The 27,481-nt window shown below is 41.3% G+C and overlaps 1 protein-coding gene across 1 annotated transcript in view; it reads left to right on the top strand.

The window, feature by feature from the left end:
• cdhr2 (cadherin related family member 2) overlaps positions 1-26,910 on the top strand; it is a gene marked incomplete at its 3' end in the record, with an annotated part of 35,129 nt that extends 8,219 nt beyond the window's left edge. Inside the window, exons 2-30 of the mRNA XM_083785771.1 lie at positions 4,579-4,650; positions 4,740-4,799; positions 4,954-5,093; positions 5,435-5,485; positions 5,605-5,694; positions 6,138-6,260; positions 7,559-7,702; positions 8,154-8,229; positions 8,600-8,718; positions 10,104-10,316; positions 11,006-11,161; positions 12,871-13,032; positions 13,945-14,006; positions 14,675-14,918; positions 15,749-15,994; positions 16,387-16,456; positions 16,553-17,134; positions 17,533-17,604; positions 17,734-17,783; positions 17,953-18,110; positions 19,916-20,012; positions 20,125-20,213; positions 20,360-20,434; positions 21,706-21,838; positions 21,945-22,066; positions 23,959-24,063; positions 24,318-24,401; positions 25,149-25,206; positions 26,758-26,910. Coding sequence (XP_083641897.1) covers positions 4,593-4,650; positions 4,740-4,799; positions 4,954-5,093; positions 5,435-5,485; positions 5,605-5,694; positions 6,138-6,260; positions 7,559-7,702; positions 8,154-8,229; positions 8,600-8,718; positions 10,104-10,316; positions 11,006-11,161; positions 12,871-13,032; positions 13,945-14,006; positions 14,675-14,918; positions 15,749-15,994; positions 16,387-16,456; positions 16,553-17,134; positions 17,533-17,604; positions 17,734-17,783; positions 17,953-18,110; positions 19,916-20,012; positions 20,125-20,213; positions 20,360-20,434; positions 21,706-21,838; positions 21,945-22,066; positions 23,959-24,063; positions 24,318-24,401; positions 25,149-25,206; positions 26,758-26,910 — 3,792 coding nt within the window. The 5' untranslated portion in view covers positions 4,579-4,592. The remainder of the gene's footprint in view (positions 1-4,578; positions 4,651-4,739; positions 4,800-4,953; positions 5,094-5,434; positions 5,486-5,604; positions 5,695-6,137; positions 6,261-7,558; positions 7,703-8,153; positions 8,230-8,599; positions 8,719-10,103; positions 10,317-11,005; positions 11,162-12,870; positions 13,033-13,944; positions 14,007-14,674; positions 14,919-15,748; positions 15,995-16,386; positions 16,457-16,552; positions 17,135-17,532; positions 17,605-17,733; positions 17,784-17,952; positions 18,111-19,915; positions 20,013-20,124; positions 20,214-20,359; positions 20,435-21,705; positions 21,839-21,944; positions 22,067-23,958; positions 24,064-24,317; positions 24,402-25,148; positions 25,207-26,757) is intronic.
• Positions 26,911-27,481: the final 571 nt, after the last annotated feature.

Below are 27,481 nucleotides of genomic sequence, written 5' to 3'. Positions count from 1 at the left end.
TCAAACTGTCAGTTTGGTCTTTACGTCTTTACGTTCATACAAAATATAGTTGTCAGACACCATTCGTGTCTGTGGCTCCATTTCATGGGAACAGAAACATATCGTCGCATGTCTTTGGTCACAGCAAAGAACAAAGAAAGAAGTGTAAGACCACTGCTTTTGTTTAGAGGCAAAAAATGTTCTGAATGAAGCCCAGTTGATACTAGAAAAGATAATCCTTTGTTTGGTGTCCTATAATTACAAGTACAGGCTAAAGGGGGGCCACAGGGGGCTTATTGGGAAGAGCTCATTAGTTAGTGGACAGATTTATACTGGCTGAGAAGCCATCAGAGCACTTCTCAGTTATAGACACAGAGCCTAATTTATACTTCTGCACGTCTGTGTCGCTTGCCGAAAATGACACATTTTCAAACTAACAATTAGCTAAATCCATTATCTTTCTACAGATACAAAGCCTATAAATTTGGTTTTTTATAATACTACCCTGTCACATCACATCACGCCTCTCTTCAGCAGAAGAGAGGCGACTGCTGGTAGCCATGACAATGGAGGCCCCCATTCAGACAATAGAGCTGGTATGAGGGTGCTGGCCACACGGTGACCCAACTTGGCAAACTGCCATGCTGTGTCTCAGTGAAGGGTCTGGGTCTTTAGCTGTGTCATGAAGTGGAATAGTTTGTTAGTGTGTATCTGTCCGGCTTCATGAGCAGAGATCACACGTCATCGTCAGTAAGCGGCTTTCGTGTGGCTTCTTTACACACACGCACACACACACAGAGACACACACACACACACACACACACACACACACACACACACACACACACACCACACACACCGGCAGACATGTATACGCTCACCTGCCGCGCGCGCGCACACACACACTGACACACAGACTCATGCATACATAGGGAGAAGGAAGATTGAAGATTGAAGCTGTGTTGTTAGCAGTGTGTGTTCCTGGTGTTAATCATTCACATTTACAGCTGGGAGATGATAATCACCAGACAGCAGCAGGCAAAGGTCTCCATCACTCGTAGGAGAAGTGCTGTCTGGTGAGTGTTGTCCGTGTTGTCTGTTGCTCCTTTCTATTCTGGAGGTAAATGACGTTTTATTGGTAACTGAGATAAATGTAATTTTTTTTTAGAAGTAGTGTGTGTAGTGTTTTAGTTAAAGGTAGTGTAGGTTATTGTTTCAAACTAAAAGTATTGTGCCGTCACTCTGCTGTCATTGCTACTGAGTGTTCAGTAGGGGTCTCCCTGTCTCTCCAGCTCTGTAATAAACAGGAAATCATTTTTCAGGTCTGTTTCCTCGAGCTGGGCAAACGGACAAACGCCAGCAATGATTACTATCAGAATATAGATGTTTTTACACATATTTTAACAAAAATATCACTTACTACAACTACAGCTCTGACAAAATTGTAGCAGGACCATACCAGTGTAATTTGTCTTGTCTATTCAGAAATTTGGCCACATGTATACGATTACGTTAATGTCGACATTTTTCTGTTTGTGTAGGCTTAGGCTATATGTTTAGCATTTTGTCCATCATGTAACTGCACACAAACACAATGACAAAGGGCACACTGTGTAGGGCCCACAAAACACTTCAGCTGTTACCAAACAACGTTTCGGTCCTTAGACGTTCATCAGGACAACATACCTATTTTTGTGTGCAGTTGGACTTCCTTTTTGTCCTACACACCTGCCGTCTATCGGCTTAAAAATAAATACATTCACCACCAGTCATTTAAATTTAATAAGTGATGATCTAAAATGCACTGTGAAGCAGGATCATCAATATCCTATCCTATATATACAAGGCTGAATTAGCAATACTTTGCACGTTTCAAGACATTACTTTCAAGACTCTTCTTCCATTCTTTTTCAACATGAATGCCGTAAATGATGGTGAGAAAATAAAAAAGAGCCTAGAAAAGTAATTTACAGAAGAATTATCTTGGTTTATTTAATATGTTGCAGAAGTTTAAATATCAGAATGCTCTGCTTTTGACATCATAATTTATGAATGGTCAGAGTAGATGCTCATGAACTAATGTTTCCATTTATATCTTTCAATTGAACTTTTTATAGCCAATTATTGTCTCCACCAGGCCGTAGGCATGGGGAGAGAGTATGTTTTGCACTCCGTCCGTGTGTGTGTGTGTGTGTGTGTGTGTGTGTGTGTGTGTGTGTGTGTGTGTGTGTGTCCGTCCGTCTGTGTACAGCTAATCTCCGGCACCGTTAACCCGGTCGATGCCAAATTTTGCACACACACTCCCTTGATGCCAACATGAACCTCTGCCCCCATTTTCCAGAACGGCCTGTAGCACCACCAGAAGGCAGACTTTTGAAAAACACATTTTTGGATATTACTCCTCCAGATTCTGTCCAAAAATCCCGCAAATTGTTGGACACTATCTCTATAGTCAAGTGTTCAAACCGGATCTGTCCGATATTTCATATTCCATCCTAATTGGCTAACATTGGCTTTGAAAGTTTGCAGGATTGGCCCGTTTGGAGCAAAAAGCGTCAAATCATGAACGCAGCGTACAATTTACGTGAAATCTTTCACAGACTTTCCTACTAGGCTGAAGAATATATCCCACCCTTTTCACATTGGCCTGTTATAGCGCCACCAACAACAAAATGCCTCAAATCATCCAATTGCCATCAAAGGCGTGAGAAGAAATGGCACCCTTTTCACATTGGCCTATTATAGCGGCCACAACCTAACCTGCCCTGGTGGAGACCTGTGCCCCGAGGGGCACTTATCTAGTTTTTAACCCCTTTTCTGTACACATTTATATGCTGCTCTTGTACCCTACTGGCACACCTGCCACCTGATCTCAGTGGTACAGTGCATTGGTTAATTCATCCCATGTATAAACATGTACGAGACCTGTTTCACCTATATGTGCTGAATACTGTCTTGATACCAAGCCACAACTATTGCATTGTACAATCAACTAGAAAAAGTGCCCATCGGAGCACAGGTCTCCACCAGGGCAGGTCAGGTTGTGGCCTCCTGGTGGCGCTATAATAGGCCAATGTGAAAAGGGTGACATTTCTTCTTACGCCTTGGAAAAGTCCAAATCACCAACATTGCAGCTGTAGGGAAAGCTTGAATTATCCTCTTTCAATCTGTAATTTTTTTGTTTAATAAAAATCCACGTAGACATTTTATGAGCTACTTCCTGTCATGAAATTCCTTGCAGATGATTATTATATATTATATGATTATTTTCTAAGTATCTGAGTATGGAAGTGCTCGTTATCAGTAAAGCAACCTCCTGCTGCCTCCTGCATTATGTGCACATTCAAAACGGGAGGTACGCATGGGCCATTGAGTGATAGTCAACGAGCACTTCCAAACTCCAGCACTTAGAACAAAATCATCTGCAAGGAATTTCTTGACAGGAAGTAGCTCATAAAATGTCTACGGTGGATTTCTATGAAACAAACACTTTACAGATTGAAAGAGGATAATTCAAGCTTTCCCTACAGCTGCAATGTTGGTGATTTTGACGTTGTTTAATATAATTAGAGAGGACTTCTATGGGAAGTGTCACCTATATGTATCACCTTGCTGGCAAGATGGTTGTGGTCTAAATATGGAGAATAGGATGATTTGAGGCATGTTGTTGTTCCAAAAATGTGTTTTGCAAAAATCCACCTGTTGGTGGCGCTATAACAGGCCAATTTGAAAAGGGTGGGATATATTCCTCAGCCTAGTAGGAAAGTCTGTGAAAGATTTCACGTAAATTGCAGTTTTTAAGTTGCTCGATTCAGTATTTAGATTAGATATTTGACATTTATTTTACCCTTCCTACAAACCCATTATAACTTCAAACTCAATTTTAACCATGATAGATTAATGGAGCGGAGGCAGCTGAAATGAATATCAAATATCTAATACTGAATCAAGTAACTTAAAAACTGTAAACGACCAAAAGCCTTTTGAAAGTGAAATATTCCTAATAAGTACTACTGCCTCATTTAACTGCCTATATAAATGAGGTAATAAATAGAGCGTTGCAGTCCCTCCCCCTCGAGAGACCCGGAAAAGAAATCCCCCGTTCATTTTCCTCATAGACTTTTCAGAAAGTATTTATTTAAAGACGTTTACGCGGTGGACAAAGTCAACTCTTGTCATGACAAATCATAACAATAAACACAATGTTTTGGGCCAAACATTGAATTAGAAAGTAGAAAAAAACGGCAGCTTTTTTGTTGTTGTTTTTCTTCTTTGTAATTATTTGTTTGGTCCAAAATATTGTGTTTGTTGTCATGCTTTGTCACGACTCGAGTTGGCTTTGTCCACGACGTAACCGTATTTATATAAATATTTTTTTAAAAGCCTATGGAGAAAATTAATGGAGAATCATTTCCTGGGCCACTCGTCGTTCTGAAAGGGTGCGGGACTGCGACGCTCTATAGCAGCAGCATATAATAATGTTCCCTAAAACACAAGATGCTGCGTGTGTTGATCACATAGACAGACTGATTGAACTGATTCTCAACGAGCAATGAGGTCTTCAGTGGTCAAGTTAACACGTGTTTTTTTCCCATTTAGTCTCTGTGGTAGAAATGGGGATACTTACAAGAAGCATCCTACTGTTGTACTGCCTTATTAGCCTCAGCAACGGTGAGTATATTCAGCTAACAATATAGGCATACCCTTTTTGTGTCTGTATAGCAGCATGTGACATTAAACTCTTTCTTTTTCCCCCCTAGCAAATCTCCGTCCTCAAATCTTCAATACAGTTGAAGTTGTGCGTGAGGATGTCCCCAAAGGTAGGTAGACAAATGCAATGTGAGTGAGTTGCACCACTCAGTTCACACGGGTGTGATAAAAAAGAAAAAACGTTACTACATTGATATGACCTATAGTCCTATGTAAAGTTTACTTTGACATTTACATTACTTTACTCCCTGTTGTTCTTTATAGGTGGACTTGCATTTAATATTATTGCAACCGATGCTGAAGGCGACCCATTGACTTATGGCATAAGTGGTCTCAGTGCTGTCTATTTCTCTGTTAACTGGACAACTGGAAATGTAACAGTCGAGAACGAGCTTGACAGAGAGGTAGGAAGGACATATCTCCTTTGTGAATTTTGCTCAGTGCTCAGAAATGTTTGGTCACAATATAAAAATACTAGTTATTAAATAATAGTAAAAAGGCCTTTATTGCAATGTTTCACTTGAATGAAAGTATAAAGAAGTATTGGCATCAAAACATACCTCAATTTTCAATTCATCAGAACATTTAAAGACGTACAAAGGTCAGTTAGTTACATAACTTACATATCAGATCATACAAGCATAAATTAGATAGGGTAATTGTTGGTTACTCTCTTTTTCCCATAACGTCACTGGTATTCAAGCTGAGTTGCCCACACTTTAAACTGCTGTGTTGTTTGCTCTAGGCCTCTATGACCATGACACTTGGACTTGTGGTCTCTGATGGCCAAAATACAGTAAGTTTAAATATACAGTAAGGGCAGATGGAATACAGTACAAGTGAGCATACCAGCTTTTTGCATTTCATATTGTTTTGCTGTTCACTGATGTCACTCCACTACGCTCTACCTTTCAGGCCACGAGAGAAATACGCATAATATTAACAGATGCCAATGACAACAAACCCATTTTTTCGGAATCGTCATACAACAGTGATGTGCGAGAAGTAAGTTGAACAGCGTTACATATTTTTCCTATTCATTTGATTCTTCTGCAGGAAAGTGACCTGTATAGAGTGTCGCAGTCCCGCCCCCTTTCTTGACGACGCCAGGCCCAGGAAATGATTCCCAATGCATTTTTCCCATAGACATTTCAAAAAGTATTTATTTAAAGACGGTTAAATAAATTAAGTTATTGATCATCCATTGACTCCTACTTATTTACCTATTTTTCTTTTCATTCTTTTCTTTACTTCCCATTGATCAGAATGCAGTTGTGGGATCAACGTTGTTTACAGTATTTGCCGAGGATGCTGATGAAGGAATTGCTGCTGTTGTGAGATACACCATTGACGAGGTGATCAGTATTTACCAGACACCTTATCGGATAAATAATTGACTGGATTAATCTATATGGAACTGTAAAATGCTTTTACACTATGATTTATAGGTTATTCCACGTGATGGAATGCATCTGTTTGCCATTGCTGAGTACACCGGTGAAGTCACATTAGCAGGGACCCTAAATTACACCGCTCTGAGCACTTTCTACCGAATAAAGATAACTGCAACTGTAAGTATTTTTCTTATCAAAGGATATTGCATATAAAGTTCTCCTAAAGTCTTTCCACATATTCTTTGCAGATACTTCTTTATCCTTGCTTGATGTACTGGACATGACGCTAGTATGTCGCAGGGTCTTACCCCAATCCAACTCTAGTGTGGCAGCGGAGGCAGTGTACACTGTACAGGGTTTGATGAGGACCCAGGTATGGCCGGGCCTTAATTGTAGGGCGTGTTGAGAACTCTAGTTTTCACCGGCTGCCGGGGCGTGGCTGCACTAATAACCGTCTAGAGCTTAAATGGACAGGTATCGGTCAAAAGGGAGACATCGAAGAGGAAGGATGGATGGGGAAGGATCAACATATGGAATGTCAGAACAGGTCAGCTCCATATATGGAGATCTAAGCGTTTGAGGTCAGATGTGGAGTTGCTGACCAATATTGATGACGTCAGGGATCTCCATATATGGGCATTCCCATATATAAGCTTGGTATTGACCTCCATCTCGACTCTGATGATGTCACGTGATGTCACGAGGCATGAGGTCATGCCTGGGCCCGGGTGACCAACCAACCAACCAACTGACGGGAATTGCACGTTTTCATAGTGACCTGCGGTCCCAAGTTATTTCTATAAAGAAGAAGGGGAAGAAGAAGGGGGGCAAGGGGGAAGAGAGATAAATAAAAAATAAAAAAAAGTACCTACATATTTACACATAGTACCTGAGTTAAGACATAGGTTGTGGTACGAACCTGAGATTATATTAGAGATTAAGTATACCTGGGGTAAAACATATGTGAGCATATAGCAGCAGATATATACTGTACACGATTTGCTGTGGGCACACATGATATCCTGATGTGACTGTTTACACTGTTTACACTTCATTCTAACTCGTGGATTTCCTGTCGCTTTCCCCTGGCTGTAACCTTTGAGCTACAGTGTCTCTTTATGTGTCTCTTTATTTTAATTTTTAAGTATACTGACTTTTATAGTGTAGAATAGATAAATAGCACAAATGGAAAAAGAAAAATAATAAGGGAAAGAAAGAAAAGAAATCCAGTTTTATTGGTCAGTTTTTACGAATTTGTCCTGTTTTTGTGTTTTTGTTTTATGTTTGTTTTTTGTCTCCTGGCAAAATGGAGAGGTTTTTTTAGTTTTTTAGTTTGTGTCTGTATTGTACTGTTGCTCCCCTTCCCCTTTCCCCAAGAGGACCACAACGGAAACAAGCCTAACGGCTTTCTTGTGACTCTATCCTTTTGAAATGTATTTTTCAATAAAGTAATCAATCAATCAATCCCATAACAGGACGGTGGAGGATTCCTCAATGGAGTGCAGGTGTTTCAGTCAAACGTCGCCTTTGGCTTCATCACCGTCATAGACGTGCCAGACCTTGACCCACAGTTTATACGACTACCTTACACAAAATCAGTCACAGAGCACTCCCACGTGGTAAGTCGACTCAAATATACAGTACAGTACATCAATCAAGGTCTCATTAACTTTGGACTAATACTATAACACTACAATTTAAATACATTAAAGCATACAAATAAGAAACACAAAACAATTTAAACAATATAAGATTCAACAAACATTGAACATTGAATGTAAAATTGTCTATAGTCACCGATTATAAAACAACCATGCTTTTGAGGGGCCCCTCCTATATACAGGTTTCAAGTTCAAGTTCAATGTTTGTTTTAAAAACACAGAAAATCCAAACTATGAATAACGCTTTACTTGTGTTTATGTATTATTGCACTCATGTCTAGCACACTTGCTGTGAATTTGGCGTGAACTTGTTCAGCCTAGCTGTACTTCAGCAACCGAGCATTTAGTAGCCATTTGTGTGTTTGTGTGTAGACTTCTTCAACTGACTAGTTTATTTTTGTATTTCCAGGGCAATTCTATATTTCAAGTGTTGGCCATAGACCAGGACACAGGAATCAACGATGATATCACCTACAGCATTGAATGTGAGCCTCAACAACAGTAATTATTGCAGTTATTGCAGTTTAAATCCTCTAATCTTAGTAAAACGTCCGGTCAACTGGACGTTGACTGCTTTTTCCCAACTACACAAGTCTCTACACCAAAAATAGCCGATCTACAGTAGTCAGATCTACTATTTGTGGATAATGTTCCCCCCAGAGTACGGATGCTGGGTTAAATGGATGAATGGTAGGATGAGTGACAGGGCGGACAAATGATGAATGGATGAATTAATTAAAGGATAAATGGATGAATGAATGAACATACAGACGAACAAACGACCGAATGAATGAACAAATTAATTAATTAATGATGATACTGGATGAATCGTTGACATTGGAATTGTTTCCGCAGCTGCACCAGTTTCCAGAGCAGTCGCATTGTTCAGCATCTCAGAAAATGATGGAGTTATATCTGTCCATTCTGACATAGACCGTGAAGTTGTTGGTGATGTCGTCACTCTGAGAGTCAAGGTACAGCTTTGGTTATTATTTTAGTTTCCTCTCCCTGGCTCCCTCCTATTGTTCCCAGATATACAGTATGTATAGGAGATAATATATATATATATATATATATAAAAAAAAAATATATATATATATATATATATATATATATATATATATATATATATATACACACTCCAGAGACTCAGGACAACATTATTTATGCTTCATCTTTTATTGCACGACGCGTTTCACCGTTTGGCTTCGTCGGGTGCATGTATGCAAGCGATGTGTGCGGTCCCTTCCTTTCCCTGGGGAAGTTTTCCCTACCAGCACCTACCCCACCTGGATGTGCATGAGAAGCTGTGTATGTGTGTGTGTGTGTGTGTGTGTGTGTGTGTGTGTGTGTGGTGTGTGTGTGTGTGCTTGTGTGTGTGTGTGGGCGTGTGGGCGGGCGTGTGTGTTGCTTACACCGCTCTTGCAGTTTTAAGAGTGTCTTCTAAAGTTCCAAAGTTCTAAATTTGTCACTTTCTTAAACTAATTGCCTAAGTAATTTTTTGAGCAAAATGGTTTTTTTTGGCCTAAGTCAGCTCCTAATGACATGGCCACATCTAGTCCTAATTGAAAAGGAGTGCTATTTTTATTTTAATAGTCAAACGTTCTTTTTTGTGTGTAATGATTAGGAAATGTCATATAGGCTAGTTTTGTTTTGAATCAGATTTAGGCCATTAATTTAAGAAGGTGACGAATTGTAATTGTACAGTACTTAAAGGACAACTTTCGTTTTTTTCAACCAAGGTTCATGTTTTATGTTGTTATTAAAGAAAGTAAAAGATGAGTGTTGCTGCTTTCTTTCGTTTTAGGGATTTTAGCTGTTTTTGACAGGGGGGGCGGGGGCATTCGAGCATGGAGCTAAATATGTATTTTTTACAACATTTTATAGCGATTTATTTTTTTATCGTTTACTATAGTCCTACTAGACACCAAGAAATTATATCTGGCCACAAAAGATCACAGGATCTATTGAATATGAAGGTAGCCTACTGGGGGGAAGCCACACTGTGTGTCATAGGCTCAAGTTTGACACATTCAGGCCAGATGTAATTTCCTGGGGTCTAATAGGACTATAGTAAATAATAAAAAAGAAAATCGCTATACAATTTTGTAAAGAAATACATATTTAGACCCATGCTCGAATGCCCCCGCCCCCTGTCAAAACCAGCTAAAATCCCTAAAACAAAAGAAAGCAGCAAATGAAAAAAGATTAACACTCATCTTTTACTTTCTCTAATAACAACCTAAAAATGAACCGTGGTTGTAAAAAATTAACTTGTCCTTTAATTATAATCAATTATAAATATAATTGTAACGTACTTGTAATTGAATCCTATTTTCAATTGTATTCTATTCCCCAGGCTATGGAGACCAATGTAAACATCCATGGTGTTCAGGCCAGTGCCTTTGCCGAAGTACGGATCACCATTGAAGACATAAATGATCAATACCCTGAGTTTTTGATGTGTGGTGATTCAAGTGAATGCATACGGGCGGATAACTTCACAGGAGAGGTCTTTGAGCACTCGCTAGGCAATGTTCCCATCAACATGACAGTCCGAGACATGGATAAGGTCAGTGATGTGATGTTTTTTTTACTTTTCTTTTTTCTACATTTCTACTGCAATGTAGAAATACAAGTACAGGTCCAGTATTCAAGTAAAATGTATTGGCATCTAAACATAAATATAATATAGTTAAGTCCCAAAATAAAAGTATTTATTATGCAGAATGTCCCATTTCACAGGGTTTCAAATGTATAAAGATCTTTTGAAAATAACGATCGACAAGCTCACAACAACACGTCGCAATGCAACGTGTGTCAGTACTTGAGTACATGTACACCAGTGCCACACTGGATAAGGTCAAGGATTTCACTGCTTATTAAACCCCTCTCAGATAGTTAATTGGAAAATGCCAATGCCTTACTGTAAACCCTCAAGCCTATTAATGGATGCAGTGTATCTGTTTATCTAGATTTATTACAGACAATCCCTGTGAGAAATTCTGGTGGACTTCACTCAGGGTGCGGAGCCAGTAGAAGGCAGTAAAAAACAGGCTACCATTGTATGCCTTCTCTTTTAAGATTTTAAGATTCAGATTAATCAGTCGGCATACTCACTCATTGGGATATATATTTCTATAGATCCCTTGTATTGAGTTGGGAAACCACAGCTTTTGCATTATGTTAATAGTGTATGACTCTAATGATCTGATTTAGGTTTTATAAAGTATGCCTGTCATCATTTTCTGATGTTTGCAGGGGCAAAACGCAGAAATCAAACTGAGCATTGACGGACTTTATAAGGAGGTGTTTGCTGTGGGTCCCTCGCTTGCCTTTTCAGAGAGCGTTGTTCAGCTCATGGTCAAAAACACACAGGAACTGGATTTCGAGAAAACAAAAGAGATGGTGATTCAGGTAAGCACCGATTGCAGGATTGAGGTGTCAAGCAATGAAACCTGAGAATGATGCACTGGGAAGCCAATTTCAAAATCTGGTGAGACAGGTTGGCAACCTTGGCTGAGTTAAGTTTGACTCTCGGCTTGTCCGTCTATGCGTCGAAGTGTCTCTTCTAACACCTAAAAGCTCGCCACAGAGCACTTATCTGAGCAATTTGATCTGCCATCTCGCTGGGTAAATGCAGAAAAGTAATTTCCCCACCCCAGGGGACCAGTAAATACTATATTAAGATAAGATAAGGAAAAGCGCGTAAGCTGTTACACCAAAACTGGTTATAACCACTTGAGAATCACACCTGTGAACTCAACTGAGCGGTGCAACTAGACATTTATTTATGGATACTGTACTGTACTGTTCTCTGTACTGTATTGTAGTGTACTGTGCTCTCTACAGTAGCCTACTTAGATAATGATTGGAAAGAAATCTTCGAGAAATGACAGTTACCGTGTGGGGGTCTCCGGAACAACCAGAACCCCAGGAACGCGCCCAGGGGTCCGGCCCGGTTCCGGCGAGCCTTCCCGCGTCCGAAACGGTTGAGAAATGACAAGGGTTACCGCGTGGGGGTCCGTGTGGGGGTCCGTGTGGGGGTCCGTGTGGGGGTCCGTGTGGGGGTCCGTGTGGGGGTCCCCGGAACATCCAGACCCCCAGGAACGCGCCCAGGGCTCGTACTATAGTGTACTCTGTGCCACTGTCCGTGCTCCGACACAGAGACAGACACACATACTGTACATACACACACATACACACACACACACACACACACACACACACACACACACACACACACACACACACATCGGAGGCACCACTCAAAAATACAAGGGGGCCTAATGAGAACTCCGGGACTCCGGTCAACTAGTGATGAAGTCCACTAAGAACGGTGTATATGGGATTGCAGTGCACGTTTTGCATGTCGATTTGTTTGTATCTCAGCTCAGGATAATGTGGGACAGAATTTATAGTCCGACTCCGCTCACAGTGAATTCATGTGCAGGTAATTTAGCGAGACGTGTGATAAAATGGAAATGGCATCTGCATGCGTGTGAGGCCTGAATTAAGGCTCATACATAGTCTGTATTTTCGGTGGTTAGGTGACCACCGAACTACAACATGACGTCACGAGCCGCGGTGAAGAGCAAACCACCGCCACCGCTCCAGCCCTTCTCTCTGTTTTTACTCACCACTGCTCAACGTTATTTCAGCTCCGGTGGTCACCTCACCACCGAAAATCCAGACTATGAATAGGCCTTTAGTTGTGCTGTTGATAAGGCGCCTGGGTGTGGCAGTGCCCTGCCCTGAGGTTGTGGGTTTGAATCCACCTTGGTCCATATCCAAACACAGTTGGCACGTGTTCAGGGGAGGGAAGCCGGGCAGGGAGTGTGATAATTGTCACTGCACGTATTCCTACGGGCTGGGGCGGAGTGTTGGGTGAGGACGGATGCTCTACATCCCCCCGGTGGGGGCTTCACACTGGTAGGTGAGACAGTAGTTATATAGCTGTATCAACAGCAGTGACAATAAATACAGATACCGGTATGTGTGGGGAGGAATCAATTGGAATAACGACTACATTGGGGAGAAAAAGGGGTACAAAAATTTAAAAATTACAAGTTGTGCTGTTGGTGAACATGATGCTATTTCCTGGTTTCGTTTGTTTTACGGTACAGGTGATAGCAGAAGATGTACAAAACAGTACGTTCCGTTCTACTGCTACTGTCACCATCAAGATCAAAGACGTCAACGACAACAACCCCAAATTCCCACAGGAGTCCTATCCGATATCTGTTAAGGAGCACAGTCCAAATGGTACAGTAGTTGCCAACATCACTGTAAGTTTTTACCTATCAATCTGTAGTATTTTAGATTAAAGCTTACTTAATGAGCTACAGTAATCATGACATTATTGGCAGCTACTTCCCATAAATAAAGGTTTGATTTGATTGAGAAATTCAATAGGGTTATTCTGTGTATTATTTGAATTTTTAACTTTAATGATAAATTCAATCCCAGGCTTTAAAGGTATGCTCTGTAATGTGCATGTCATATACTGTCTGTATGTCAGAAGCATATGAAATGGCCATAGAAAACATAATGGTTTCTAGCATATACTGTATAGAATATATTGTATACAGGTATACAGTATCGTTGCTGTTGGGTTTCCACCCTTATGCAGTACGTCCAAAACATTTACTTTATAGGAAAAAAAAACAAGAATATGTGTTCCAATGGATCCAATCAAGGCAGTTTAGTAAGCTCTTTTCATTGGTTAAAAATATCATAAAACTTACAGACAGACACTTTCACTTAGCACATCTACAAGCTTGTACATCTGCTATTAATGTTGTGTGACAAAGTAGAGCATGCGTTAATTTACAGAACATTGAAATATGGAGATACAAGGCTTCTGACCGACTGCAACGGGATGCTACACACACTATGGGAACCCGTTTTGGTGAAAAATAGCAGATCTACAAGCTCATAGCGCGCCACCGAGTGGCGCGCTACGAGGTTGTAGGTCTGCTATTTTTTTTTTATCGTGAAAATGCGGCACAAATCTTTGAATATATATTCTTTCAGAAGACTTTCTTCTTTTTTTTCTCCGACGTCAGGCCTAAATGTGGGGGTGGCCCTTTAACTACATGTAACCCATGTAGAAACCCATGTAGCAAAATGTGCAAGAAGGAACTGGGAGTATTTTTGGATTGAGCTGACATTCACAAAGGGTCATGTTCTTTTTTCAGGCAGAGGATCCTGACACAATGGATGAAGGCAGACTCGTCTACAGACTGCTCCCAGACACTATGTATAACTATCCTTTATACGTTTATATACTGCAGGGGTCAGCAACCTTTTTGACATGAAGTGTCATGTTTCTTGATAGTCTGTGTGCCTTGACATTAAATTGAATCATGACACGACATCAAAATGTAATATTTCCAACATATTTTGTCTATATATATATATACACTCTTCGCATCAGGATGTAATGATTAAAGGAGAATTTCATGTTGGAAGGCTTTCTTACCTTTCGTTGTAGTTGTTAGGTCCACACCAAAGTGGTCCAGAGAGGATTTATTAAAAAAAAGAAAGATTTTCGAGCGATGGAAATAAGCACTAAAACCCAACGTCCCATTGAGGGCTTATGCCTTATGGTGTGTTAGGGGAAATAGCCAATAATTCGTTTTTGCACAAAATAACACCTGGACCACTTTGGTGCGGACCTAACAACTACAACGAAAGGTAAGAAAGCCTTCTAGCATGAAATTCTCCTAACCCAGTCAGAGTTTGAATGAATGTACAGTATAATTATGAGCAGGATGGAATTTGTATAGGCCTATATATTATATCGCCAACAGCTGTTGTTGTATGATAATGTGGGAGGGGTTAGGGGAGGGGTTAGGGTTATGATGTTGGTTGATTGATTGATTGATTGACACCTCTCAGTTCACACGGGTGTGATTTTTCTTTCAGGCGCAGGTATTTCGACGTGCATCCAGACACGGGCGTGGTGTACGTGGCGAACAGCGGGCTGATTGACCGAGAGGTCACGTCTCTGTATTCAGCCACCCTGCAGGCCAGAGACACGGACAACAAGACGGGCTCGACGGTGTTGGAGATCACACTGACCGACATCAATGACAACAGGCCGGAAATCAACAGGAATCCTTATCTGGAGTTTGTCAAAGAGGGTGAAAAGGTGGACGTCACGATACAGGTCAGTATCTTACGATGGGGGATATCCATGACCATGACTCTGCTTTTGATATCCCTTCCTTTTTATAACGTGATATGGTTAATCTTTAATATATTATTTACTACGAGCTTGTAGGTCTGCTATTTTAGAAAAATCAAAGAACCACTGACATAGAAACAGCTTTTTCAGAGAACTGTCAGGATGTAGAAGACATTTTTTTAATCTGATCTCAGGTCAGAATGGGTTAACTATAGTAAGTATTGGATAAGTATAATCCTGCATGTAAATCTTATACAACAAATTGTGGCTGGACCTCACAATCTCACTTACAAACAGAAAACATGGTGATGGTTGTCTCATGATTGTTTTTTTTTTTAACAATACATTTATTGCATGTTTCTTTTTTTTGACAAACAGACAATACAACAAAACAATACATAATACAGACAATACAATACAATTACTTAAAATGAAAAACAAACTAAAAACAAAACAAGATACAGTACATACATTATATGAGTACAATATAATAAATAATGGCACTTAGAATGGTAACAACAACAGAGTCATTATGGCCACAAAACCAAACAGCTGCAGAGAATACAATTAAACAATTTCAGTTTCCACCATTAAATAAGATAAATCATTAACCGTAATATATTGGATAAACCTTCCCCATATCTTATCAAACATCTTCTGTTTATTCTTCAAAGTATAAGTGATTCTTTCCAGAGGAAGACACAATGATAACTCCCTAAACCATGATTGTTTTAAATTATTTTTCCAGGTGGCATATCTGATAATATAAAATATTGGATTCTACCATCTGTTTCGCCCAATGTTCCCTACAGGCTACTGATGACGACGAAGAAGGGACGGAAAACAGCCAGATTGTGTTTGCAATTGTGCCAAGCGAGTACAGCGATCTCTTCACGATTGACCCCGACACTGGATTTCTGACAAACCGAAACCCACTGGACCGAGAGGCATTGGATCCTGAGCTGGAGGGGAGAATTGAGTTGAATGTGACGGCTACCGACGACGGCACTGATCCCCATCCCCTGTCCACGTCGGTCACAGTTATCATCCAAGTGGATGTGAGTCTTCACCAGTGTCTAGTCAACCCACGTTGATGCTATGCTCCTGATGTTACAATGTGTGGTCTGTACAGTTTGTCAGCAGCACCCAAATAGACCACGGTTGTTAGGAAACTGAATACACACTGGTGTGTCGGTATTTCAAAGTATGCTCATGAGGACAGCAACAGGTTAGAATGTACAATTTGCATTAAAAGTTACATTTACCTTTTGTCTTTCAAACACTAAAACTAAACCTGAATCTGTCCCTTGCTCTAATCCTAACCCTGACACACGCACGCACACGCACATACCTAGATTATTGTCAGTTGCCACTGTAGATGGTGGTATTGATTTTCTCTATGGTGCATCAATTTAGTTCTATTTATTGATTTTCTCTTAATTCCTCCCAGGATGTCAATGACAACACTCCAAATTTCACAAAACCGTCATACAAATTCTCAGTCAAAGAAGGGATGAAAGGTAAGCAACTTTGTTCAATCAACTACTTTCACTTGTAAGATAGCACACAAACACTGTTACTGAAACATTCTCTACTCCTTTGCTTCAACCGATCAGGCGATGTTGGCTCCGTGCATGCGGTGGATTTGGACCAAACCTCAGACTTCAACCGCATCTCCTTCAGCATCATTAACGGAAGCTCTCGAAGTTTCATCATTCGTACCTATGCCGAGGAGGGAGGTTACAGAGGCAACATCTCCGTGGACCCGGACATCGAGTTGGACTACGAGAGCGCTCACAAGAACTTCACCATGTGGGTGGAGGCCGCAGACCTGGAACTCAAAAGATCCATGGTGGTGGTGGAAGTGGAGGTCTTGGACGTGAACGACGAAAGACCAGTGTTCCTGCCGACAGAGGTCGTGTACGTCGATGAGAACAGCACGATCGATGGAGCCGTCGGGAGGTTTGTGGCCGAGGACACAGACGGCGACCATTCGTTGGTCTACGAGATGGAATCCACCCAGTGCCGATGCAGCGACACGCTGAGCCCCTGCGACTGGTTCCTCTTGGAGGAAACGGGGGAAGTCATAGTGAACCCGAATGTCACAGTGGATTATGAGCTGTGTGTGCAGGTGATAATGAAGGCTCAGGTGGTGGATGTGAACACGGAAAAAGGACTCAACAACAGCGCTGTATCAGGTAAGCACTGCGATTCGTTAGGGTTTATGGTTGGAAGAGTTCACATAGTTGTTCTAATTGTGCAGTTTGTTGTAGGGCATGAGTGGTTTGTAAGCGAACTATATCAGATTCAGAATACATCACTCACATGCAGATACTTGAGGCTAGACGTAACACACAAAAACACACACATATGTGCTTGTACACATGCGTGCAGACTGTGCACGCACACACACACACACACACACACACACACACACACACACACGTCACACACACACACACACACACACACACAGACAGAATGTAGGTTGTTTCAATCTGTAAAGCTGTAAAGGCATGCTCCTCTTCAGAATGAGTGCATTTTTTTGGAATCTGTGGAAAGAGAAAATATGAATTAATAATCTGAATTGTTGCAGGAGAAATGGTGATCAACATTGTGGATATAAATGACAACGTTCCAGAATTCATTGTCCCAGATTCCGTGTTTGGTGAGTGGATGTATAAGATATTTCAGATTCTATATATACAGTGAGCTCGTATATCTATCAACGTATATATCTATGGTGGTACTGTACGTCTGTCTCTGTCTGTGATTTGATTCCCTCTCTGGTGTTTAGTTGTGGTGTCAGAGAGTGCAAGCAAGGCCACATCGGTGGCCAGCGTTAAGGTGAGTATGAAGTGATACCAGTAATCCATAAATTAAATTGTCTCTGTTGATGCATGAGCTAGCTGCTTTAAGTGTGTCCCACCCCCTCCACACACACACACACACACACACACACACACACACACACACACACACACACACACACACACACACACACTTACACTTTCAGGCGACAGACCGTGACTCTGGGACCAATCAGCAAATTACGTTTGAAGTGACGTCAGTGCAATTCCTCCACGACTCCAACAATCAAACGAGCGACGAGAGGATTCTGTTTGAAGCTGTCCGCGCCCCACAGGAAGATGACATTTACATCGCAGTCATCCAGTGAGTCCCTTTCTGCATCGCAGCTGTTTGTATAGATGACGCTCTTCTTAAAGGACAACTTTGTTTTTTTTTCAACCAAGGTTCATGTTTTAGGTTGTTATTAGAGAACGTAAAAGATGACTGTTAATTTATTTTCATTCGCTGCTTTCTCTAGACCCCATCTGGCCACAAAAGATCAAACATATTGAGCCCCCAGTACCTCTGCCTCCACACCAGTAGATCCCGTGATCTTTTGTGGCCAGATGTAATTTCCTGGGGTCTAGATTATATTAGATTAGATTATAGTAAAACATAAAAAAATAAATCACCATACAATGTTGTAAATAAATGCATATTTAGCCCCATGTTCGAATGCCCCCGCCCCCCCCCTGTCAAAAATCGTTAAAATCGCTAAAACGAAAGAAAGCAGCAAATGGAAAATAATTAACAGTCACCTTTTACATTCTCTAATAACAACCTAAAACATGAACCTTGGTAGAAAAAAACTAAAGTTATAATAATAATAAAACTTTATTTGTATAGCACCTTTCATGACATGAAATGCAGCTCAAAGTGCTTTACAGAACAATGGAGAATAAAAGAAAAGCAAGGCAACGACATTAAAAAACAAGCAGTAATGCAATACAGTGAGGACATGAATAAAAAATAAAAAAAGATCAATTAAAAGCAATGTTGTAGAAGTGGGTCTTGAGCTGAGCTTCAAAAATGTCTACAGAGGCTGCCTGACGAAGGTACAGTGGGAGCTTGTTCCATGCCGACGGCCCGTAGAAGCAAAAAGCTGCTTCACCGTATTTTTTTGTTGCCATTTTTTTAGGCAAAGCGAGCAGGCCAGCAGTGGAAGACCTTAGGGGGGCGGTTTGGGACATATTTAGGCAGGCAGTCATGTAGGTAGGAAGGTGCGAGACCATTGAGAGCTTTATAGACAAGTAAAATAATTTTAAAATCAATCCTAAAAACAACCGGAAGCCAGTGCAGTGATGCCAAAACTGGAGTAATATGTTCTCTCATCTTAGTTCTAGTTAAAACTCTGGCTGCTGCATTTTGGACAAGTTGTAATCTGTCAGTTGTTTTCTTAGGCAGTCCTGAAAAAAGTGCATTGCAGTAATGCAATGCACAAGTTGTCCTTCTGGGCGGGAACCCCTTTTGGTGTTTTACCCCCTCAGGCCGGGAACCCATTTTTGGGTTCTGTACAGTATGTACAGTATTCAAAAATTAAAAATAAATTGATGCTGCTATATAAATATTTGAAGTTTTTCAGAAAACTCAGGCTTTAGAAGGCGTTTTTAGAATCGGCCTTAGGCCTAAATGGGTTAAGAGTCACTTTGAGATAATCTAGGTAAGAAATTAGAAAACAATAGGCAGAAAAAAAGAATCTACGACTTTGGGTGCTTGTAGATCTGCGTTTTCTGCAGAAGGGATTTGTTATAGAGCAGGGGTTCCCAAACTTTCACCCAAAAGAGGCTGTAGATAAGACACTTTTCTGTCTGCCTGCTTAAATAAAGGTTAAAAAAAAGAAAAGAAGAGGGGGAAAATGTAATTGGCACCCAAACGTGCGTGTGTGCGTGTGTGTGTGTGTGTGTGTGTGACTGTGTGTGTGTGTGTGTGTGTGTGTGTGTGTGTGTGTGTGTGTGTGTGTGTGTGTGTGTGTGTGACTGTGTGTGTGTGTACACAGTCTTGAAAAATGTGTGTCGTCTTATCATCAGATATTTGGCACAATACGGTATATTGGAAAAAAGCTGAAAAATAGCTTTCTGTTGAGTGTTTTACTAAATCTTTTTACCTTTTCATTTTTTTCTACATTGCAGATCTCTTGAAGAGCTTGATACAAAGCTGAAAGGGAAGTATTTGGTGACCGTAACAGCAACAGACATGGGTGGCCTCTCAACAACCACAGTGCTGGAGGTGAGAAGCTGAAATTGCACAGTATATTTGCCTTGTTGAAATTTGCTATACATGCAGTATAAACTTTGTCTGTCTGAATAATTGCTCTCTCTGCTCATTGTTTATATTCTAGATTTTCACGGTTGACCAATCATATAAAATTGAGCTTCGATTTGATTCACCTGTAGAGGAAGTCAACAAGAACAAAAATGAAATCATTAGGTAAGGCGGTTTCATAGCCTAAAGTACAACATTTGCCCTTTCCACAACAACTCTGTGGCAACGCACTGTATTATAATGGTATAGAAACAACTTTGGAATCTTTGAAATTCCTCATCAGGTCTTGTTTCTTCTACCTTCTATCCAAGGGTACTTACCACTGCTACCAAAGCTGCTGTTCAAGTTATGAAAATCAGACCTGACACCGACACTGAAGAGACCAGGTGAGCAGTCATCAGACATCTTCATCCCACCCATTCAAATGTATTTTTTTTTCAGCTCTTGACTTCATTCAGCTCACCCACCACCAGGTGGTGCCAACTATCCTATAATATGCAGTTATTGTAGATATGTACATCTAACATAATTATAATTAACAGAATGTCTGTTAATTATCTGTTTGTTATACTTTTTATGGGAAAATGGGACTGATCGAGGGTAGCTACTGGGACATAAGTCGGGACTTGATCACCCCGGCTGGGTCACCTGAGTGAGGGGTCTGATGTTGCGAGACCCGAAACCCGATGACCTTGGGATACATCACTGAGGATACGTCCCAGGTGCATCCATGCGATGTATTTTTGTTTATTGTACACTGTGTGTATGTGCCTCTCTACTGAATGATGTAGCTTGTGACACAAGACGAATTTCAGATAAAAATCTGACAATACATGTCTAATCTAATTTTACCAGTCCTTACGCATATATCTAGTGTGCGTCTGAGCATAGACATGGTAACGCCCCGCCTGCCTGATTGGCCTACCGACACTGCCCGTCTCGACTGTCCTCCGAGATGCGAGGTTACTCCGTGGTGGGAAAATAATACAGGAGAATGACCGCTTGGCACGCGTGACAGAATGCAGCCTTGTAACTAACTTGTATGTTTTATTTTTGTGGAAGAGCCAACCCACTAACTTTGGAAGCCGATTAGATCTGAACGATACGGACTATGAAAATTCGTGTTTTATTCAGAGATTTTAGGTCCAGAGATTATGTGTACCGATGTTTGTGAGATTTGGACACACATCTGTAGGTGGAAGAACAACAAGTGTGTGTTGAAGAAAATTCTAAATTGGCGGATAATCTATCCTGACACAAATGGGCGTGGCCTATATAGGGAGATAGATGTGTCACTCATGACCCAAGGAATCCAGGGAAAGAGCCTACAGTTGAAGAGTTCTAAGTCGAAATGTAAAGTGGGCTGTTATAGCGCCAACATGAGGCCGACTGGTGTAATTATTATTAATTTTAATAATTATTAGGTAAGTGTTGAAACTGTAGCCCTTACGGTTTCTGAGAGAAAAATAGTTGAATGTGAGTGCAGCCAGTGAGGACCAATGACAGCGTTTCAGACAGACATTCAGACATGTCGTAAATTATATGTTGGGGTATAACATAACGTCATAAACATAATTCACATAACTCTGGCATGTTTTTGTTGTAAAGTGTTCTCTCTCAGCCAGCATTGACTTGGTTGAGTGCTATCATTCGGCAGGGCTGAAAAGGACACTATAATGGAGTTGTATTGTGTCTACTCTAACGGGACCGCCCTTCCACCTGAAGCTCTCGAGAAGATGCTCTCTGCTGAACATATTGCTGTGCTGCGTCAGCTTGGCCTCATAGACATTGTAAGTGTGTGTGTGTGTGTGTGTGTGTGTGTGTGTACACACAGGTAAAACCATCCAAGCCTAATTGTGACTGTTATTGTTGCTTTGATTGTGATTTACGTTCCAGGGGACTGTGTCTGTGGAGGAACCAAAAGAAAAACCTCTTACCTTTGTCCTGGTGGGCCTCGTCGGTGGGTGCATCATCGTTTTGGCAGTTCTCACCACATCTCTGCTGTGCACACGCAGAAAGTAAGCAAGGATTTGGGTAGGGGGGGGGGGCAGACGGAGCAGCCAATCTCCTGGGCCCCGGAAAGGGGGTCAGAAGGGCCCATTTAGGGACCGACTTGTCTATCTCCCCGACATGGCGCTGGTCTAGCACCCCCACCGTTTCCCGTTGTGTTGCACAATCGTTGTTGTGGATTGGCTGAATGTTTGCCTCTCGCCGCGATGACCACTCTGTTACTATAATACACATTAACAATTCGTTGATCATTATGCTGGTGGTTGGTGTGAAAGAAGAAGAAACTAGAAAAAGTGCCCTTCATGGGCACAGGTCTCCACCAGGAGGATAGGAGTGTGTGTGTGTGATGTTTGGCAAAATGTTTAGGAGCAATATAAACATGTGTGTGTGTGTGTGTGTGTGTGTGTCTGTTGTAGCGCCACTACTGGGAGCTACGGTGTGCCGACTCCCCCTCTTAATTTGTACGTATAGAGGGGATGCGTGTGACATCATCATCATACCAGGAAGTTATGCGGAAATGCCTTCTGAGTGGCAAAAAACTACTTTCTGGCCTTGACAGCCCATACATCTGTTAGAAATTGGAGGATCGAAGACCAATTTGTTATGTATGTCTAAGAGATACATAGCCCTAATTATGAAAATTAATATCCCCAACACCATAATGTCAGAGGCAGCACCCTATAAAAGCCGCTTTTAGAAACGAAGTGGTTAAAGTGGATATACTGAGACCATTTCGGCATACAAAGTTGTAAATTACTGAGATAACTAATAAATCGTCTGGACTCCGGTAGGAGACCCTGGTGCAGGAGAATTGTGAGAAATGTAATAGAGTAAAAGTACTCAAGTCAGAAAATACCTAATTGTAAAGGACTGTAAAACCTTTTAAACCAAGTGAATAGTAAACCTTAATGTTATACTGTAATCCTATATTAATAACCTTTTAAGGAAAAAAATACTTTAGAGGAAAACTACAATACTAAAATGAGTAAAAGTCAAAGTATTTCAGAGTAAACCAGAATACCTTAGAATGAATTTGACCGACACAAAGAAGAGCAGTCAGACAAGCAGAGCTAGAAGGATTTTCCATTAGATATATTACCCATTACACCGGGAGAGAAAATGGTAGGTCCGGGCAGCATTCAAAAGGATCTCTCACCATGTCCAAAATGGACAGGGTTAATATAGCATAATTGTAATCGTTACACAGACCAACGTGTCAAACAACAAGGCCAAAAAACATGTTTGTTCACAAAGGGGCAGATAATGCAAGACGTCACTGAATGCTAGATACAGGAGATATCTCACGGGGCAGATACAGCCATGATATGAACATCAGTGCAGATACATCCATGATATGAACATCAGTGCAGGGACAGGGCTTGAAGTGAGTTGAAAACAGGGTGACAGGGCACATGCAAATTCATTCACAAAATAACAGAACTACAAATGAGTCCTGAAATACCTATCAACATCCACACAGAAAAGTCATATTTGATTGCATTAAATTACTTTAAACAACATTACATTCACTTTGTCACTCACTTTGCCACTCGATTTGCCACTCGTCCATCATTCTGCATGCTTCCCTTTGGACTCTGAACCTAAGAGGAGACCAGCTTGCAGGGCTGACCGCACATTTGCTGCTGCTCTTTAGAGATCGGCCCAGTCTATTGAAGCTTTTAAGACCTATTTCTTTTCACTGGCTTGTAATACATTAACAGTCCATCGAAGCTTTTAAATCCTAACTTAAGACCTACTGTGTTTCTTGTCACTGGCTTTTAATAACACCTGAGTCACACTCTCAAAATGCTTATTGCTTTAATAGATAGTGTGATAAAGACTTTATGACTAGAGAGGTACTGGATCTGTTTCAACTGAATCCAATTAATTCATGTGTTAGCTACCGGAGGAAGCTGAAGGCGGCTAAAGCCATGAACACTGTGGCCATGACAGTGACTGAAAACCAGACCAATGGACCGGTTGTTCCTGGAACTAACAAGTACAAGTAAGCGGTATTTTGTACTTTATTACTTAATTTAACCATACTTTTGACGGTCTATTCAAATGATAAATATATATATATATATATTATATACCACATCTCTTATATATACATTTTATATATATATATATGTATATATATATATATATATATATATAGTATAGTTATAATTATGTATTGCCCTGTCCATATCAAATGTAGCCTACAGATATTAATTCTGTCTGTGCGTGCGTGCGCTTTTGTGTGTGCACTGACAGGGCTAACCCGGTGCTCAACCTCAACATCGACACGGCCACAGATCTGGGATTCGATGAGGAAAACTCTAACGCAGACAAAGTCAGGTATACAAACGACCCTCCGCAGCGTTCTCCACAGCCATCGTACTGATGCAAAGTGACAGAGTAGTGGAGACGTCGCTCTCCACGACAAGCTACACGATATTTTTGTCTGAGTGGTTTCACTACAGCAGGGGTGCCCACACTTTTTTTGAGTGGTGGGCAATGTCCGTGTACATGTGTATCAGTGAGCACGAGTATGTGACTTATTAATACCAGTAGGGGGCGCCAGAAACAGAGAGAGGGGTAGTGCTGTGTCTGCTGCCTGCTAATGAGAGAGAGAGAGAGAGAGAGGGGGGGGGGGGGGGGGGGATTGCACCACTCAGTTAACACGTGTGTGATTTTTAACTTAAGAGCCACTTTCAAAATGACCAGCTCAACAAGATCTACCCACCAGAAAAAATATGATCCCATTGCTGAAGTGTGTTTAAAAATGTACCTGAGGGGGCTTTGAATAGCGTAGCTGATCGCGATCTACCTTTTGGGCACCCCTGCGACTACAGCATGATACCTGTGTTGTGATGATGTAACACTGACTGCTCCCTGCTTTAATACGCATATGGTGTCCACTTTACTGTAGTCATTGATTTATTGTTTGGTTGAATACTTTTATTAGTAAAAAAAATGGCACAATATTTTCAGATGGGGGTCAATATTATACGTATACATTTTGGTGTCCTGACATGAAACACTACATAGGCTCCCTGAGAAAAGCTTCAGTAACAGTAACACATTTGTTCTTTCCACATCAAGCCTCAACTCTCTGGACTACAACATCGACATGTCCGAGAAGGATTCGCCCCTTACTATGGTGAGTTTACATTTGAACTCCCTTCATCATCGTCGTTATGAATTCACGCATTACTGTATGCATTGGTTACAGCCCCTAGATGTGTCACAGAGACTACATTTTTCTACCCATTGCTGGTTGTCTGAATACCAAGAAAAGAAAAGGTCATTAAGATGTTGACAAATCATTGCTTATAGCAGCTTTAATGCTCATGACCAAACAGCATGTTTATTAGCCGTTATTACACAGCTTTGTAGAGCACTCGTTGTTTAATTTATAATCAATTAATCTATTGGGTGATAGATTAATAGATTATACATTATTCAATTAATTAATTGATCTGTTTACATTTCTATGGATACAGTTGTAATCATAGAATAATTTATAATAAAGTACACATGTAGGAAACACATAATACAATGATATGTGTGTGTCTTTTTAATAAAAATTGTGTGGCAGCTCGAGCTGCAATACCAAAAAGGATAGTGTGGACGGGGAGTGACAGCCCCGCTAATCATTCCAATGGAAGTTGCTCAGCTGGGTTTCGATGTCCCCGGAAGAACGCACTACTCCCGCATTTGACCACCGACAGTTGGTGGTCTTCCCTTCCCTTCCCTTCACTTCCCTTCAGCGACTGCCTAGTTTTTCACTAACCTTTGAAGAACCACCCGGCCGCCATCATCGTTCCGTTTCATGAAAATCCGCCTTAAAATGGTGTGATCGCTTGTCGTCGTGTTGAAAAATAATCCAAACTGCCGATCAACAACAAAGAGCGAAGGAGGAACGCTCCCGTACATGTCGCCATTGCAATTTCCCAGAAGCCTTATAGCAAGCTAGTGTGACTGGCACCGGTTTCTGTTGTGTGAGGCGTCAAATCAGAGCTCGATCAGTGAGAGAAGGAGAAAGGGATACAGGGATTCCCTCAGTGTGAGTAAGGGAGAGAGGGAGAGGGGAAGGGAGGGATGAGGGGGGTAAGGGCCGATTCATACTCCTATTTTAGCGCCGAATAAAAGTCGGTTCGGCGCTGTAGAGCCTACAATGTGACATCATTTGAGGTATGTTTTGCTATATTCAATTGTGGAGATGAATTTTGTTAAAGGCAGTCAGGCAGACCTATTAATATATCACAATTAAGTGAGATGTGGTCCGCTGAGCCGGCTCCAGGCTGCACAAGCCAACGCACAGTTGTGCAAGAGAGCTCACAGGCAGGAAGCAGTGCAGGTACTCAGTAGTCGATACCATGCCTCCGGCGCAGATTGTCTGTAAACTGTTCTATTCTAATTCTACTTTATTCATTTTAGTAAAAAATTAGAAAGTTTTAGGCAAGGCAAGGCACCTAGTCCATGAAGGTCACTCAATCTTCATGTCACATCTACAACAACTGCTAGTTTAAAAGTGTGTTAAATATATTCTGTACTTTCCATACAAGTCGTCTGTTTATGTCTGTCTCAAGTCATGTGGGAAGTCACTCAATGCAGAGATGGAGACTATGGGTTGATAGGCTGCCGCCTGGCAAAGTCCACTTCTCAATCATTTGGGGGCTTTCATTGACCAGTGTCTCCTCTTTGACAGATAATCCTAGAAGAGGATGAGGACGATGAGGAGCCAGGATACATTGAGCCTCTGGGGGCAGCACTTGCCCAGCGGGGAGCCAAGAAAGGCTCTGGGAAAACTCATGTAGCGTTTGATAATCCTGCCTTTTCGAGTAGTACAACTGACCTGTAACAGCCTGGGTGAAGGGGCCGGGGTGGTTGACACATGACAGCGGGTGAGGGAGTGGGAGTGGGGCTGACAGTCACTGGAGGCCCCCAGTTTGATATGCACTAGCTAGGCCAAGGACCCCCAGTTTTTTTTTTTCCCTCTGGAACTGTAATCTCCACTGTCAAATCCTCAGTGTGGTTGTTTAACTCTGAGAGTGTACAAATGGACCACCATGGCTTCATTTGTACATTCTCTAAGTTATACAATCTCAGAATTACAAACCCCTAATGGTCCATTTGGACCTTTGGTCGTCCCAGGACTGACGTCGACAAACAGGAATCTTTAGAATTTTAGCAACCACTGTCAATCAAAGGCAGAACATCACCGCTATATAACAGAAACTTTGCGATTTAAAAAAGACACCACGTTTTAGCAGCTGATGCGGGAAAAGCCTTATTTTCTGAATGACAGCATTATAGCATTGGATGTGCATGGTTTAGACCAGGGGTCCTCAACTAGAAATGCTGAAGGTCCACAAATATTTTTTGAATCAGACTCATGCACGCGCAAATAAAATTTGGGCCACGTGGGCTAG

The sequence above is a fragment of the Protomyctophum parallelum genome, assembly GCF_964188405.1.
Source record: "Protomyctophum parallelum genome assembly, chromosome: 16".
Classification (NCBI taxonomy): Eukaryota; Metazoa; Chordata; class Actinopteri; order Myctophiformes; family Myctophidae; genus Protomyctophum; species Protomyctophum parallelum.
Note: the sequence above shows the minus strand (reverse complement) of the source record. Positions and strands in the feature narration are given on the sequence as shown.